The sequence below is a fragment of the Talaromyces stipitatus genome, genomic scaffold, assembly GCF_000003125.1.
Source record: "Talaromyces stipitatus ATCC 10500 scf_1105507295523 genomic scaffold, whole genome shotgun sequence".
NCBI lineage: Eukaryota > Fungi > Ascomycota > Eurotiomycetes > Eurotiales > Trichocomaceae > Talaromyces > Talaromyces stipitatus.
The window spans coordinates 84952-100533 of NW_002990113.1; the positions used below are offsets into that span (position 1 = coordinate 84952).

Consider the following 15582-nt stretch of genomic DNA (forward strand, 5'->3'; position numbering starts at 1 on the left):
GATATATCGATGCTACAAGTGGAGGAGTCAGTACTTCAGGCAGGAAACACAGCCCCTGGCACAGATGAAATCCCAACCTGTATACTCAAAGTAGCATGGCCTCTGATCAAAGATAAGGTATTAATGCTATATTAAGGGTGCCTAAAGATTGGTTATCATCCTAAATGCTTTCGACACGCAATCTTAGCATTCATCCAGAAACCAAAAAAGACTGATTGATCTTCATCTAGCTCATACAGACCAATCGCTCTCCTATCAGTACTTGGCAAAGGACTGGAGCGCTTAGTGGCACAGAATATGGCATAGATCTCTATACACTATAAAGTATTAGCAAGGCAATAATTTGGGGCTCTCCCACTAAGATCTGTAACAGACCTAACCACATGCCTAACACATGATGTCGAACAAGCGCTAAATCAAGGTATGACTGCCTCACTCCTTACCCTAGATGTCAAAGGCGCCTTTGATTCCATGCTTCCCAGCAGACTGATCCGCAGACTACGCGAGCAGGGCTGGCCTATCAATCTCGTTCTCTGGATTGCCTCCTTCGCTACTGGAAGATCAGTTCAGATCCGACTCGATGGAGAGATCGGCCCCTTAACAGACATTGCATGCGGTCTTCCACAAGGATCCCCAGTATCTAGCATTCTTTTCATGCTCTACATAGCACCTCTATTCTGTCTAGGAAATCTAAGGAATAGATTTGGTTACATGGACGATGTAGCCAACCTAGCGATCTTAACATCTCTTGCTACTAATTGCGAAGCCTTATTAGACTTACTTTAAGAAGCTCTTAATTGGAGCGCTACAGAGGGCATTACATTTATACTAGATAAATATGAGCTTCTTCACTTCTCCCGATATAAAGCAGACTAGGACCTAACCTATATACCTTCAGTAAAAGCTAGATCTATTACAATATCAGAAAATACTAAACAGCTATATCTATAATGGCAAGGAATTCTCTTTGACAAAAAGCTAACGTTTAAATGGCATATTAGAGAAACAGCATCTAAAGCCCTCACTGTGGCCAACGCTCTTTGCTCTCTAGGGAATACTATAACGTAGAAACCTGGTGGCCAGGATATACTCGCCCTGGACCTTCCCAGATTTCAAACCAAGTTGGAGAACATCTTGAGAAACTAACTAAAGTAATACTAACAGGCGCAAGAGCAGTCCTTCCAGTCTTCCACATAACCCCAAAGCCAGTCCTTTATCGAGAGTCTGGATTCTCTCCATTAGAAATCGAACTAGATCGAATAGCCCTTCTTGCAACTGTCCGCCTACGGCGTCTCGATCCTTATCACCCACTTCGAAGACGTGCAGAACAGATCGCTAGTAATAGCCAACAAACCAGCTGATTTACCTGTTATACACTGGCCCTTCTAAACTCTGAATAGATAAACCCTCTCCAATACGCTCCCTGGCACCCTTATAAGCCTTGTAGGAATGCTCAAGCTTGAATAGGAGCTCCCATGGGACGCACTAAGGAACAGGCAGCGGCTAATTTCATGGCTTTTCAACATATCATCCCTAGCTCAGATATTGTAATCTTTTCAGATGGATCTAGGCTAGTAGATGGACATGCAGGGGGTGGCTATATTAGACTCCAAGCACACTATCAGTTTCTCCGCTCCTTACTCTTATACAGACATGGGAAAGAGGTCTTTGATGCAGAAGCAGAAGCAGCTCTAGCTAGCGCTCAAGCAGTAATTACATACCTAATAGCTTAATTTACTACTAACCTATGAATCTGCCTTAATAACCTAGAAGTTGCTATACACCTTCTATCTCCCTCTACAGGATCTTCCCAAGAAATCTTTGAATCCTTCCACACCCTTGCAGTTACCTGGCCACTTCGCAAAAGGCTTCCTCATACCAAAAGCAGATCTATCCAAATCCAATGGATCCCTGGACACGCCAAAATCCCTAAGAACGAAGCGGCTGATCTTGCTGCCAAAGAGGGAACTGCCTCAATCCCTCCTGCTCCTCACAAATCCTCATACGCCTCGCTAAAGAGATACGCCAGGACTCAATCCCTATCCGCTGCTCAGTCACTATGAGAGAAGGTGGCACCACAGAGCTATTAAGATCTAGAAATAACCATTTCCCCTAAGTACCCTGGGGAGCTTCAACTCAACCAACTTGACCTTGGCCATGTTATTATAGCCCGTACTGGTCATGGAGACTTTACAGACTACTATGAATGCTTCAACTATGATGACACTTATCTTCTCTGCCGATATAGAGCACAAAAAGCACCTCTGTACTTCTTCTTCTATCATATAGCTAAGAGATGAGCCCCTCGGCCTCCTGGGCCCTCTTCTGAGGTCATCTCTTTTCTCTTAGGCACTACTAAAGGAGCACAAAAGCTAGCCACATGGCTAGCAGAGACCCACTTCTTTAAGAATATCTGCCCTCGCCAACCTCTCCTTAGTACCTAGCTAAGACAGCCCTACTCTTCCTTTATATTTCTTTTCTCCTTCTTTCTTTCTCTTCTCTTCTTTCTTTCCCTCTCTGCAAAACTTACTGTTCAGTTATAATAGTGGTGGAGTGATAGGTCATGGAGTGTAGGCGGACCATTGCAGCTGGCAAATACCTAAAATCTACTATTTACCACCTCGTATCGTGAACCTTATGTTCTTTTTATTTAGGGACGACATGAATAAGATGATGACTGTTCTTTGTTTTCACCACCTAACTATATCTAGGTCTATGCCTCTGAACGGGGCAGCCAATTGATAGATCTGATACTAGAGTACCTTCCTTACACCGCCATTCTGTGGATATACATGAGTGGCCCTGCTTCTACCTAAAGAAATCTATTACAGACTGCTGCAAATTGAACATGATGAAATATGCATCATAACACTTTTTCCTCAATCGAGGGCCGTGAGGGAAGCACTCTCGATGTGGTGGCTGTAGGAATGGCCTGAAATGATGCGAAAGCATTGCCGAACCCCAGGAAGGCTCGCCGTGAGGATGAACAGATTAGCCTCAACCCCACTGGGCATACTGTTAACATACATACAGCATATCAAATGTCATAGAACTTACACGAGCAATGCCACGGGCGCAGAATCGTAGGTTTCATCGCTGGAATGTAAAAGGGAAATGGTGACTGTCAGTCGGACCGCGCCCGTTATCACGGTTCTACCTTGCAGGAAAAATTAACGATGCAAAACATCTAGTTTCCGCAGACCATTGCTTACATGAAAAAGACCAGCATCATCGCAATAATTCGCACTTTGTGAGCGGAGACCAATTGCGAGGATATGACCAAGGAGACCGGAAGCATTGTCAATGTCAGATCGGAAATGATGTTTAGCACAGCAATCGCCACATAGACTGCGCCGCGGTTGAGGCACTGCCCATCTTCAGCTGCATTCCACGACTTGGAGATTGGTCGACATGCGAAAATCAGACAACCCGAGGTCGTAATTGATCCCATGATGATGACGCAGGCTACATAGTAAATGCTGGCACGGAAGCGACTTTGATTCGCCGTGAGTCGGTATAGAAAGAACAGCTGCGCAACCTTTGCTAAGCAGAAGCTGGACATGAATAGGCATATGGCACTGAGATACAACTAACCAAGTATAGTTAGCGTCGTGTATGTTCTTGCAGGAGCCATATGTGATTCGCTACTTTCTGATAATGGTTAAGGGTCGATAGAGCAAGATCAGCAATATGAACTCCAAGTCCAGCGTGGTTAAGGGCATCTATGCTGGTCAATACGCATCAACGGAAATGGAGAGTCTGCTCACATAAAATAACCGTTTGAGTACCAAGGGATAACCCCTAAGATCGACTTAGTTTCAACCATGATGTTGGCGGTGTGTAATCCTTACCCAAGAGATGAGCAGACAGACTGTGACTTTGTCAACATCCAAAGACGCAAATAGCACTAGGAGAGTACATTAGGTAAGTCTAGAGAGCATACCGTCGTCCGCGGTGAATTTCAGTGAAGTGCGACGTTTGACTGCAAGATGGATGGTTAAGGAGATCGTGCTCAGAAACAGCCCGGTAATCAGTGTATCTTGGATAGGCGAATAAAGATACGGCAAGGGTGTATTTTCTAGCATTGCGCGTGTCAATGTATTTTCTATTGCGGGCCAACAACTATATTGTCTTTCTGCCATCGGCCAATTTGCAGTTCCAACCTGTGCATCTAGCCATCTAGTATAAATACATGCTGTATTTGAGCTCGAAGTATTCACTCTAGTTTCACCGTGATTTTCCTCGTTCTTGTTGCAATTCGACAGGATACTGTTCCTCTTATTCCTCTTGATATAACCCCGTGTTGATCCACAATCATGATCTGACGCTTCTTGGTGATGTAGTTCCGTTACGGAAAGAGCAAAGACTCATAGCGATTTTTCTTCTGATAGCTTTTTACACGGGAATAAGGTGGAGAGTATGGTTATTCAAGGATTAAGGAAACACTATGATACACACAGGAATAAACTCCGAGCGACACACGAGTAAAAACCAGCGTAAGCCTGCAAATCAGAATGTTCTTGAAGAGGTACAATTTTCAAGTTGATTGTACCTGGATCCGCCACCTGTTCTCAAACGGAACGCTTCTTCTGACAATTCAAAATTGATAACAAATCCATATATCCACTCATAGATCACTAGACGTTCGTTCCTGTTTCGGGTCGCTGGGTGCACGTTCCCGTTCGGGCCACTGGACGTTCCCATTCCGATTCCGGGTCACGGTTGTTCCTGTTCAGGGTGCTTCTATGTAAGATTTGCTCGGCTCTGAAAAGAAGACGTTACTATGAGATGTCAGAAACCAGGAAAATCACCCGTGCTGAAGATTCTCAACATCGAACATGAAATTAGAGTCCATGGCCGTAACAATAGCTGTTCTTGTTTTATACACGTTAATCATGAACCTGAGTCACTCCTACTTGTCATGCGAGTGCCGAAATTCCGGATTAGGTACAATACAAACAGAATTGATTTTCTATGGCCTCAGGTCTGAAAGCAAGACATCGACAAAGCTATACTATGAACATGTGTAATTTCCCTACGAGATCGTCCCGTTGACTTGTAAAATGATCATGGCCGAAAAGACAGTAGCATAGGTAACCCAAAAGACGAGCGTTCTGATTGGTTTGTTTTTTGTTGGCCATTTTTCGATAGATTGACTACTTTACATAGGCTCTAGTGGATAGCGTAGACTTTATAAATATTTGACATGAAAAATTACCTCCATCCAAATCTTTCCGTGGATAAAACACATGTAAGACTATGAAACAACCTCAGCGCTTAGCCTTCTTCAGCACCTCCATACTCCAGTCGGACGAGTGTTATAGGTTCAATCCTCTCCGCCAGCTTCGTCGATCGCCGACTCTGGATCCTGATCTTTGTTCCGGCCTCGTCCGTGCTGAAAATCCTCTAGCGTCATATTGATGGGAATAGGGTAATAATTTTTCTATTCAACGTTAGTCCTGGTATGATATCAATGAGCCGAAACATACTAATTTCAAAGTAGCAGGAGACCAGAGTCCTTCTGGGTCTGAGCAAAATGTAGTGACACGGCCTGTCTCCCGGATTCGAATACCAAGGAATATCTCCGCATCGCAGAGAATGCTCATATCAACTGCTTTCAGAAGAAGGCTTTTCATTCGTCTGTTGCGCTTCTGAAGGGCCTTTCGTCGCTCAATCTTAGGATCCATGGGGTGTCTGACTCGTAATATGTTTATAGTTGATCTGTGATGCTTGAAAAGAAGGACTTGTATCCTATTTATATCTGCTGTTTCTAATAGCTTGTCCTAATGAACAGATTAAACAAGAGGTTCGTTCTCCCACAAAATCCTCCAGCCATTGTGCCGAGAATGACAATGGCAGTAGGTTGCCTGGCCCTGTGCTCCCCTACGAGCACCGATCAGTTCAGATAGAATGTCTACACTTAACTGAGATGCAGATTCCTCGAATGGAACCTCTGTCACGACGACGTTGTGGAAACCGATTGAGCGAAGAGTTGGTTGATTAGCAGAAAAAACCCGTTTCAGGGTATCGTAATCAATCATCATATCGCACATGTCAAGCTGATCGATGTTCAGCTCCCATTGTGAAAGTAACTCCAGAGCTGACTCGGACTGTGTCATCTTTAGACTGCGTATACCAACCAGCAGCTCCTGTAAGTGAGCAGATAGGGACATTAGATCTGAGATCTCATACTGATGTCCGGTCTGAATCTGAAATCCCCGCAAATGAATGCTGTCGACTTGGTCTAAACCCCACCTCGATCTGTCAGACAGGGCTTGTGCAATCACTTGCATGTGGTGTGCGTACAGCCCCTCAGTTACATTCATGTCGAGATCGATATATGCTTCCAGCCATGGTTTCGTTTCCAGGGGCACACAGAAATGCACCGTGAGTTCTTTCAGGTGTGGAAATACACACAGGACTTTCGATAGCGCGGCTTGATCGATATTATGTTCGAGGATCTGATTCTGTTTCCTACACATCTTTTGCACGGTCTGAAAGATGGCCATATATGGCGGACATTCTCTTGGTAGAAATCCCAGATCGAACTGAGATTTCGCCATTTCCACATAGCGTTCCGGCGTCAAAATAGAAGATTTGAAAAAATCGAAATTGGTCACATCTCAAAGAGGGTCAGTTTGGGTTGCAAATCATACAGCACACCTCGTACCTGTTTTCAGTAGCTGTGGAACCACATATGTGAAAGACCTCACTTGTTGGCATAGAGCCGACGATGTAAGGCTCATCAGTGTAGAGAGGCTACTTCTTGAGAACCCTACTCGTACTGAACGAAAAAGAGATGGAATGCATATTGCTCTCATTCTTTTATCCACTAGCGATAAGTGCTTGACTTCCCAGGATGGCAGGTAAGAGATTATGAGCAGTATTATCTCTACAGGCAACTGCATGACGATTTTGGTGAACAGACTGCATGAGCTTAATTTGGTTGTAATATATATAGGCTGCGAGCGCGAAGTTGAACCAATGAAATTAATTTCTTAATCATTTTAGGCTCAGAAACCAAATTTTGATCTTCCGACTTGATGCAAGATACAGACTCAGTATGAAGTGGTCTCACGTTCTCAAAACAGAGCTGGTACCAGAATTGAATTCAGTGGGAGGAATGGTCCCGCTCCCAAAAGGGTTGATTCAGGAACGGTTCCGTGCTCATGCTGGGGAATGATGCTAGAAACCGACTCGAACCCGTTCAGAACTGGTTCCAGGAGTGATGAACCATACATTTTCCCTCTCTTTAGTTAACGTAGTAGATAGAACTAGTTCATAAACACACTTGTAATAATTGTACATATGTGAATAGCGTACATTCGTAAGAGCTGTACATCTGTAAGTAGTGTACACTTGTAAATGGTATACATCCGTGAAAGCTATACATTTGTAAGAGCTGTACATTTGTAAGAGTTATACATTTGTAAGTAGTGTACACTTGTAATAATTGCACATATGTGAATAGCGTACATTCGTGAGAGCTATACATCTGTAAGTAGTGTACATTTGTAAATGGTGTACATCCGTGAAAGCTATACATTTGTAAGAGCTGTACATTTGGAAAAGCTATACATTTGTAAGTAGTGTACATTTGTAAGTAGTGTACATTTGTAAGTAGTGTACATTTGTAAAAATTGTACATTTGTAAAAATTGTACATATGTGAATAGCGTACATTTGCAAGGGTTCTACATATGTAAACAGTGTACATATGTAGGCGATGTACATTCGTAGATGGTGTACATCTGTACAATCTGCTTAATCAGGCCTTCTTTTTCCTGTCTTAGGATCAAAACTGACAACATATTGTTCAAGATCTTTCAATGTCAACGCTCCTTCACGAGCTATACTCCTCGTAGGACCATCTTTTGATCCAACCAACAAAAGACTAAACCTCAACAGCGCTGCGACAGTCTCTTGGTATGGTATAGATATTACGTTATCGCAGATTGCACAAAAGTAATTTTCCTGAGCCAAATAGTGGATTCGGTCGCTGAGCTCCTTACTAGAGTTTCGTCGAAACTTATAAAAAGCTCTTCGATCAAACAAGAATAGCACTACCAGGTCGGGATCACGGTCGTGGTACCACTTCTCCATCATCTCACGGCTTCCGCGGTGGTGTGAAATATAACATAATTTTGCAAGTGGACCTATATTCTCATCGTCCTCAAAGCCCGCTGCTTTTGGCGGTGCCGATTCCATACTTACATCGTTCGACGGTACCAAGGCTTGCGCGTCCAAGGTCTGTGTTTCATTAACAGTCGTGACTTCGTTGGTACCCAAGATAACTAGAGGAGCCGGTTCAGCCAGTTCAGTGCTGACTGAATAAACAGATGGCGAGCCACTCGGATGAGGCTCCATCTCTACAGGACTTGAGATTGATTGCAGCCAAAAGCTTCCGAAAAAGTCGAAGAATATTTCTCTCATAACAGCGATAGCTGTCGGGTATGACTTGGGCGATTGATCATCATTGCCAACGATTTTCAAATAAAAGTACTGGCGAATTCTTCTATATTCTTTGACTTCTGGCCTCCCGGCTCGAAATGTGGCTTTTCTCTCCTCAATATCAGTGCTCCATTCAGGATGAGCTTCCCTTGAGCGACTGATATCCTGGGATTCTGGGAAGGCTTGAACAAATCCGTTTCTGACATTGCTCACTTTTTCGGATTCCACAGAACCGCTGTTCGTCAATGTCTTGGATATGTACTGAAAAACGGGGTATTTTGCCGAACGTGGAAATCGCTTATCGAATCCCAGTTTGTGAGCTGTAAACTCAAAATCTGCTTTTCCTTGGATATCCAACAACGGCTGTACGCCAGGCTCTTCGCCTTGTTTTCCTCGTCGCGGATCAATGAAATGTCGAAATGCAGACATCCAGAGCTGCAAGTATGATACCCAGGCTGCGTGTCGGTGTCCTTGTCTCGAAATTATCCTATCAAGGGACATTTTATCGAAGTAAAATTCAGTATCCTGAACTGTTACGGCTTCGCCTGGTATTTGATTCCACGAGCCAAGCAATGCTTGACGTAACGTTCTCTCGGAATTCTTGCCTGAAAATTGCCACAATGGCTGCGCAATCCGCTTGATTAGCGAGGCGTCGGAGAAGAAAAGCTTTAATGATAAGATCCTTCCTTTCATTGCTAGGAAGTAATCCCTGACCCTGATTCGCTCAGACTCGTTGAGTAGTCGAGGAAATAAAGTACCATCGTCCATCAATGATCGAATTTGACTCCTGTCATGGATGGAATATGAAGGCATCATACCCTCAATCAAAGTGACGGAGTTCGGATCGACGACAGGTGCTTCAAAAATTGACCATTGTTTATAAACATTTTGCAAATAGTGTGCCATCTCCTAATGTGCGTTAGCCAAAGCACGAAATGTATTTTCAGATCTTACCTCAAGGCTATGTGATCCTATCACATAGTCTAATTTGCGGAGTGTGAATGAATCCCATAGACCTGTGTATGGAAGCAATGCGCCAATCGCATATCGCAATTCCCGGTTCTCGTAAGCGCGTCTGACATACGTATAACTAGTGCCGGTTTTTGCTTTCCAATCTATAACACTTGGGTTATTTTGAGACCACAACGACTGAAGAATTTCCAAATCCGCGGACTGGTATGCAAGCGGGTAGCTCTCATTTAAATACCGCTTGAGGTGCTCTGGGATATCTGAGCGCGGATGTCAGCATGTTTTTGGTTGTCAGCAAGGCGAGCCTACCAGCCGCAAAGAGACGAACGACCCACCACTTCTCTCCAAAGCCTAGGGAACGCTTAGCAGCTTCCAGGAGGTCCTGCCCCTGGACACATGGCAGTTGAATATCTTGCTCTAGAGTGAGAAGTGGTGGCGTTCGTGGATCGTAAAGCGCGTTCACATCAATGCCATGTTGTGAAACTGCTCTAACTAGAATTTCCGACGCTATGGTTACCGCAATCGTATGCAATGGGTCTTCTCGTGAATATTGACCAGCTTTGAAAAGCCGAAGATATCGACGCACATTCTTTTCATTGTATATATCCCCAACAATGTGACCTAAATGTACTTTGATGAATCCGCGAAAATATGCAGACAGTTCTGATGAGCTAGTATCCATGACGATAATGTGTAGAATTTTCTTTGGGAAGCAGAAATAGAGACTATCATCCTTTTATATTGCCAAACTCAATTTTTCCATGTTACTTCATTCCATGTTCAATTTTGACCAATCTCTGCTCTCCTCGTGCATAAAGTACCAGCGTTCACAAAACGGAAAAGCAGTTAGATTATGAGGCTTCAAACACCATGCTGCCGGTTCCGGAGGGGCTTTCAGGAGAAAATCGCACTCGCGATTTGTTAGTAAAGGTTTGCCTCTTCTAGAATTGACTTACTTGAAATAGTTCTCGATAGGTGGCGCTCTTGGTCATCTCGATGAACTCGCAAGCTTCACGCGACACATCTCTTGGATTATTTACATGCATTCTCCCATCTTCCAAGATTGTGTGGGGGTTTTTCAAATGAATCAAAACCAGCGCCAGTCCTTGTAGATCTCCTCTTCTGTGCTCTAAAGTCTTGCCTTGGAGCATGCTTTCTCCGATATTGGCTAGACACGGTCAGCTTCTCATCATCCGTGGTCAATTGGATACCATACCGATTTTGACCTGTCCTGACTGACTTAGCACCAAGTCTGAAAGTTTTATAGATCCATGGCTGATCTTGAGTTTTTCATGGATATACTGAAGACCCGTGAGGACTTGGCGACAGACTATGGCGATATCAGCTTCGGTGAATTGGACATTTGGACTAGCGTGGACCATAGATAGCGGTAGATCGCAGCGATCAAAGTCATAAATCAGATAGGTGACATTCTTTGAATGAAACACTTCTTGTAAGTTGATCAGGTTGGCTTGATCGGTTTTATGGAATTGAAGTTTTTGGTGACTCGTAGCCTTGACAATTTTGACAAAAACCGTGCGGAGTCCTTGACAGTTTTCGAAACCAATCCATCCTGCGCCCGCTTGATTAAACTTATGAGACAAAATGTATTTCGTAGACGGATCCTCCTCTTTCCATAACAGGTCATCTGGAGGTTGATCTGTCGTTCTTGCAGTATCAAGAGGAGTAACCAATGTGTCCTTTACAGATCGCAAGTCTTTAAGAGTCTTGGGAAGGATGGTTTTGCGGGAAGCCTCCTTTCGAGACATACTAAATAACTGAGCTTGTAGATGCTAGATGCTGGAAAGGGTTGGTTGGTTATAGAACAACTAGTCAATGCTTTATATGCTCTGATGAATTGGGGTCTTCACAACGATTTGTGCTGTATCCACTAAAGTTTACTATGGTTCTGCTTGTTTTTCTTATTTGCAGTCTGCCTCGCACATCTCCGCCTTTAATGAATGTATAGTATCAAAAACAAAAAAAAATAAGTAAAATCAATGTCCAAGTTGTTCGCTTTTGCTTGTAGCACAGTAATGAAACACATGATGATCTGACACGAATATACATCTAGTGATCCGAAACAATTCAAGGGCAAACGTTCTGAATTGGCCGGGACCGTGGCGGGAGAACGCTTGAGACGAAACGGGAAGCTTACTGACACGAGGACGCTGCTGACACCAAATGGGAACTTAATGTCACTAAACGAAACGAGAACACCACTGAGACCAAACGGGAAGTTTACTGACACGATCGAGAACGCTACTTACACCAAACGGGGACACCACTGACATCGAACGAGAACTTTTACGACACCGAATGGGGATCATCTACCAACACCAAACGGGAACGCCTACTGACATGAAATGGGAATGTTTACTGACACGAAACGAGAACGTTACGACACCAAACGGGAACGCACACTGACATAAATGGGAACGTTATCGACACCAAATGAATGTTACGACACCAAATGAATGTTACGACACCAAACGGGATCGATACGACACCAAACGGGATCGGTATGACACCAAACGGGATTGGTATGACACGAAACGGGATCGGTATGACACCAAACGGGATCGGTATGACACCAAACGGGATCGTTACCAGCACCAAACCGGAACGTTGCGACATCAAACGGGATTGTTACCGACATCAAATGAATGTTACGGCACCGAACGGAATCATTACCGACACTAAACGGGAACATTATCGAGACCAAATGAATGTTACGACACCGAACGGGAACGTTACCAGCACTAAACGAGAGCGTACACTGACACCAAATGAGAACGCACACTTAACACCAAATAGAACGTTACTGAAACCAAATGGGAGCATTACCGACACCAAATGGGAACACCACTGATACTGAATGGGAACATTACTGACATCGAACGAGAGCGCACACTGACACCAAACGGGAACGCACGCTGACATCGAACGAGAACGTACACTGGCACCGAACGCGAACTTCAACGACACCAAACGAGATTACTTCTCAACACCGATAACACGAAACAGGATCACATAGTCACGCTAAGTAATTTTGGAAGAAAAAATAAAGGTGCAGTCCCGCTCTTAGGTTTATAAAGATCATGTGACCTTCGGGCCGATATTTATCGGTACGGGATAGAACACATTACCCCTTTAGATAGCTTGCTCTAGGACAGATAAGGCAGAGAGAGGGAGAATAAGAACGTTGAAAACGCTCTATCGAGAATCCATCAGTCCCCAAAGGGGAACGTACAACTGATATCTCTACTACTGCTCATAATCCCTGGCAACCAGAACTTCCTCTAGAATCTTTACAAGTTTTATGGACCGCAAGCATGTCAGTAGTTACGGAGTCTACCAGCGCCTACGATGTATGTCTAGTTGCAATTTACGCTCAAGCCTTGGTTGTAGAATGTAATTATGATCAATTATCAATCTGTCAAAGGCATATCATGGCTTGATGTATTATGCCAACTGACACTCTATCAAACTTTCTCCGCCGTTGATATGACTCCAAATATGGACAATCATAAATCCTGCATCCGTAAGAAGTTGGTGCCATTCACTTTCTCGTCGTTCTCGAGCAGACGCAAGAGTCATCAACATCAAGTCTAGCCCAGTAATCTGCCAGTCCGCTTTCTGATCAGGAACGACGTTCTCGTTGATGAGTAGCTTGCTATATCCGGGAGCCATTGCGTCTGAGATGTGTCGTAGGATACGCCTGCATTCTGCATCAGGCCAATCATGTAGGACCGAATGAAGATAGTACGCCCTTGCACCTGTACAAAGTTAGTGCTGGCTGGTGAAATGAGGAGCTCATTCAGACCTTTGATAGGTTGTTCGGTAAAAAAGTCGTGGGCCATGAACTCGACTTTTCCCGGTTCGTTAGGAACCTGTTGAATCACATCGGCCTTATCTTGCACGATAAGTCTTCCCGGGGCAGATGGATGCTTTTGATGGAATTCTTGTAGGTCATGGCCGAATCCACCACCAATATCTACTAAGAGGACCGCGTTTGGACCAGGTTTCACAAGGTTGAGAAGGGCATTCTCCACGGGATAAAAGTCGCGGTCCATCCAACTTGGCCGACCTTGATGATATGCACTCATATGATGATTGAATTGCTGGCATATTGCAGGACGCTCTGACACCCATTGGAACCAGTGCTGAGAAGTTTCATAGGCAAACTGAAAAGGGCCTGCGGTAGCCTCATCCGGGTTGCGATATCCAGTGGATCGAAAATATTCCGGAAGCCTGTAAATCGCTTTCATTGCGCCTTCCGCCCTAATAGCCGTCAGTCACTAGCATTCTATAGAGAAGTAAGCCAATCCTACATGCAAGTAAAACCACCAGCGTACTTGGAGAGAGCTAGTGCTTTGGATAAATTCGTGGCAAGATAGAGATCCGGTGCACTCTCTTGAAATATGCCCATCGCCGATAGATGTTTCATGAGCCGACCTGGGGCAAAAGTGATTAAAAATCAGACCAGCGGATTCAAGGGAGAAATGAAGACAGACTGGTTAGAATTGGATCCATCTCAGTGACCCGAGCAAGGTATTCAACCGGTACGGGCTCGTTCGGGGTCTGGCTCATGTACGAGAAAATCCCACAGTCGATAGCAACAATGATAGCACCGTATAGGGTTGGCTAGACTCTTAGTCAAGGAAAATCATTCCAGACAGGGCAAATCTCACCTCTGCCCAACACAGTCTAATCACAGTCTCCCGTGGAGTCTCCAAGGCCTGCACGAGAAGGCGAGCGATTCGCAGCAGATGCAGGCGATGATGCTCGTTTATTGGGAGGTCTAGATATGGAAGCATGTCCGTGATGAGATGCGGCACGGTAACTACATCACCGGCCTGGATCGCGACCGCATCCAGTGAGGAAGAAAATTCATCAAGTTTCACGGCCATTGTTTGATGACATGCACTAGTTTGAGAAATCAGATCTTTGGAAATGTCCCAGAGCCAGCCTTTTATACAGGGGACTCACGCTAGTGTTTAGCGTCTATTTGCTGCTCCGATTCCGGTTTGGGATCAAACTGTTTCTGAAATGATTCAGAGAGTACAGTTGGTGGACGGATCACGAACCATAGGCGGACCATATTCGATCAGGAATGAACGGCAGCGTGCTTGTTAGGCGATATTCCAAGACCGATCAAATATAAGACAGGGCAGCACCATGACTTTTCATTCAGTTAACAACACCTATGATGGCTCAAAACAGAGGCCCAACTATCCTCATTGCGATGTGGACCACCACGTCAATTGCAACACTCTTCGTCGCTGCAAGGTTGTTTACACGAATCAGGATCTTAAGGGATATTGGCCTTGATGACTACTTGATCGCAGCTTCCATGGTAAGGATCCTATTTCTTGTCATTCAATTCTGAATTGATACCATCAGGTAATCGGTCTTTTATTCGTTAGTCTGGAAACAGCCGCCGTCACAGCTGGTGATGGCGAGCATGTCTCTGCACTGTCACGTCACAGTTTCGAAAGAGCAGCAATGTTAAACACTGCGGCATATGCTCCGGGTATCGTATCCTTTGTTCTGCCCAAGTTAGGGGTAGTGGCCCTTCTATGTCGAATTTTCAACCCGACTCGGCGCTGGAGGATCTTTCTGTGGGCTTTCGTGGGGGTCAGTGGGTTGGTCATCTGTGGATGCATTATCATCCTTTATACGCAATGCAGTCCGATGAGAGCCATGTGGACACCCGGCTTGGGAAAGTGCTGGAGTCCAAGTATCGTGGTTGACTATTCCATCTTCGCAGGCGGTATTTCAACGCTGACATATTTCCCTACTTAAATGCTAACTGTGGCTAGCACTCTCGGCTTTTCTGGACATCTTTCTTGCAATCTATCCCGCAGTGATACTGTGGAATCTCCAGATGGCAACCAGGAGAAAAATCCTACTCCTCAGTGCTTTCGCTTTAGGATCCTGGTAAGTGTCATGGATATTATCTAAGGAAATATACACTAATCAATGCAAGTGCTGCTATCGTGGCTGTCGTTAAATGTACTCATATTCCAGGACTAGCAAATGAATCCGACCCGACCTGTGAGTAGCATCCACACGGATCACAGCTCACATAACTAACCGTAGAATACAGATAGCACATCAGAACTCGTTATCTGGACGAAGTAATATATTCCTGCTTTGG

General features: G+C 44.6%; 8 protein-coding genes across 8 annotated transcripts, besides 3 other annotated features; 2 read left to right on the plus strand and 6 right to left on the minus strand.

Annotated features, from left to right (window-relative positions):
* Positions 1 to 1041: part of a mobile genetic element that runs on past the window's edge.
* Positions 1042 to 1055: 14 nt separating this feature from the next.
* Positions 1056 to 2204: a mobile genetic element.
* Positions 2205 to 2471: 267 nt separating this feature from the next.
* Positions 2472 to 2517: a microsatellite.
* Positions 2518 to 2797: 280 nt separating this feature from the next.
* On the minus strand, positions 2798 to 4085 carry TSTA_059960 (uncharacterized protein; the record flags this gene model as incomplete). The annotated part of the gene is made up of 7 exons (XM_002339844.1): positions 2798 to 3006; positions 3058 to 3153; positions 3213 to 3589; positions 3649 to 3722; positions 3768 to 3801; positions 3852 to 3907; positions 3944 to 4085. The coding sequence occupies 7 exons, from the start codon at positions 4083 to 4085 to the stop codon at positions 2880 to 2882; spliced, it is 906 nt and encodes a 301-aa protein (XP_002339885.1). The 3' UTR covers positions 2798 to 2879.
* Positions 4086 to 5326: 1241 nt separating this feature from the next.
* Positions 5327 to 5687, minus strand: TSTA_059970 (uncharacterized protein; the record flags this gene model as incomplete). The annotated part of the gene is made up of 2 exons (XM_002339845.1): positions 5327 to 5443; positions 5490 to 5687. 2 exons carry the CDS (start codon positions 5685 to 5687, stop codon positions 5327 to 5329), a joined length of 315 nt encoding a protein of 104 aa, XP_002339886.1.
* Positions 5688 to 5795: 108 nt separating this feature from the next.
* On the minus strand, positions 5796 to 6563 carry TSTA_059980 (uncharacterized protein; the record flags this gene model as incomplete). Its single annotated transcript, XM_002339846.1, has 2 exons — positions 5796 to 6231; positions 6256 to 6563. 2 exons carry the CDS (start codon positions 6561 to 6563, stop codon positions 5796 to 5798), a joined length of 744 nt encoding a protein of 247 aa, XP_002339887.1.
* Positions 6564 to 7763: 1200 nt separating this feature from the next.
* On the minus strand, positions 7764 to 10101 carry TSTA_059990 (uncharacterized protein; the record flags this gene model as incomplete). Its single annotated transcript, XM_002339847.1, has 3 exons — positions 7764 to 9359; positions 9405 to 9679; positions 9729 to 10101. The coding sequence occupies 3 exons, from the start codon at positions 10099 to 10101 to the stop codon at positions 7764 to 7766; spliced, it is 2244 nt and encodes a 747-aa protein (XP_002339888.1).
* Positions 10102 to 10360: 259 nt separating this feature from the next.
* On the minus strand, positions 10361 to 11188 carry TSTA_060000 (uncharacterized protein; the record flags this gene model as incomplete). Its single annotated transcript, XM_002339848.1, has 2 exons — positions 10361 to 10587; positions 10636 to 11188. The coding sequence occupies 2 exons, from the start codon at positions 11186 to 11188 to the stop codon at positions 10361 to 10363; spliced, it is 780 nt and encodes a 259-aa protein (XP_002339889.1).
* Positions 11189 to 11873: 685 nt separating this feature from the next.
* Positions 11874 to 12291, plus strand: TSTA_060010 (uncharacterized protein; the record flags this gene model as incomplete). Its single annotated transcript, XM_002339849.1, has 2 exons — positions 11874 to 12004; positions 12033 to 12291. The coding sequence occupies 2 exons, from the start codon at positions 11874 to 11876 to the stop codon at positions 12289 to 12291; spliced, it is 390 nt and encodes a 129-aa protein (XP_002339890.1).
* Positions 12292 to 12884: 593 nt separating this feature from the next.
* On the minus strand, positions 12885 to 14332 carry TSTA_060020 (O-methyltransferase, putative; the record flags this gene model as incomplete). The annotated part of the gene is made up of 5 exons (XM_002339850.1): positions 12885 to 13198; positions 13246 to 13703; positions 13754 to 13877; positions 13937 to 14066; positions 14114 to 14332. The coding sequence occupies 5 exons, from the start codon at positions 14330 to 14332 to the stop codon at positions 12885 to 12887; spliced, it is 1245 nt and encodes a 414-aa protein (XP_002339891.1).
* Positions 14333 to 14631: 299 nt separating this feature from the next.
* TSTA_060030 (uncharacterized protein) lies at positions 14632 to 15566 on the plus strand (the record flags this gene model as incomplete). The annotated part of the gene is made up of 5 exons (XM_002339851.1): positions 14632 to 14778; positions 14826 to 15195; positions 15245 to 15362; positions 15412 to 15479; positions 15532 to 15566. The coding sequence occupies 5 exons, from the start codon at positions 14632 to 14634 to the stop codon at positions 15564 to 15566; spliced, it is 738 nt and encodes a 245-aa protein (XP_002339892.1).
* Positions 15567 to 15582: the final 16 nt, after the last annotated feature.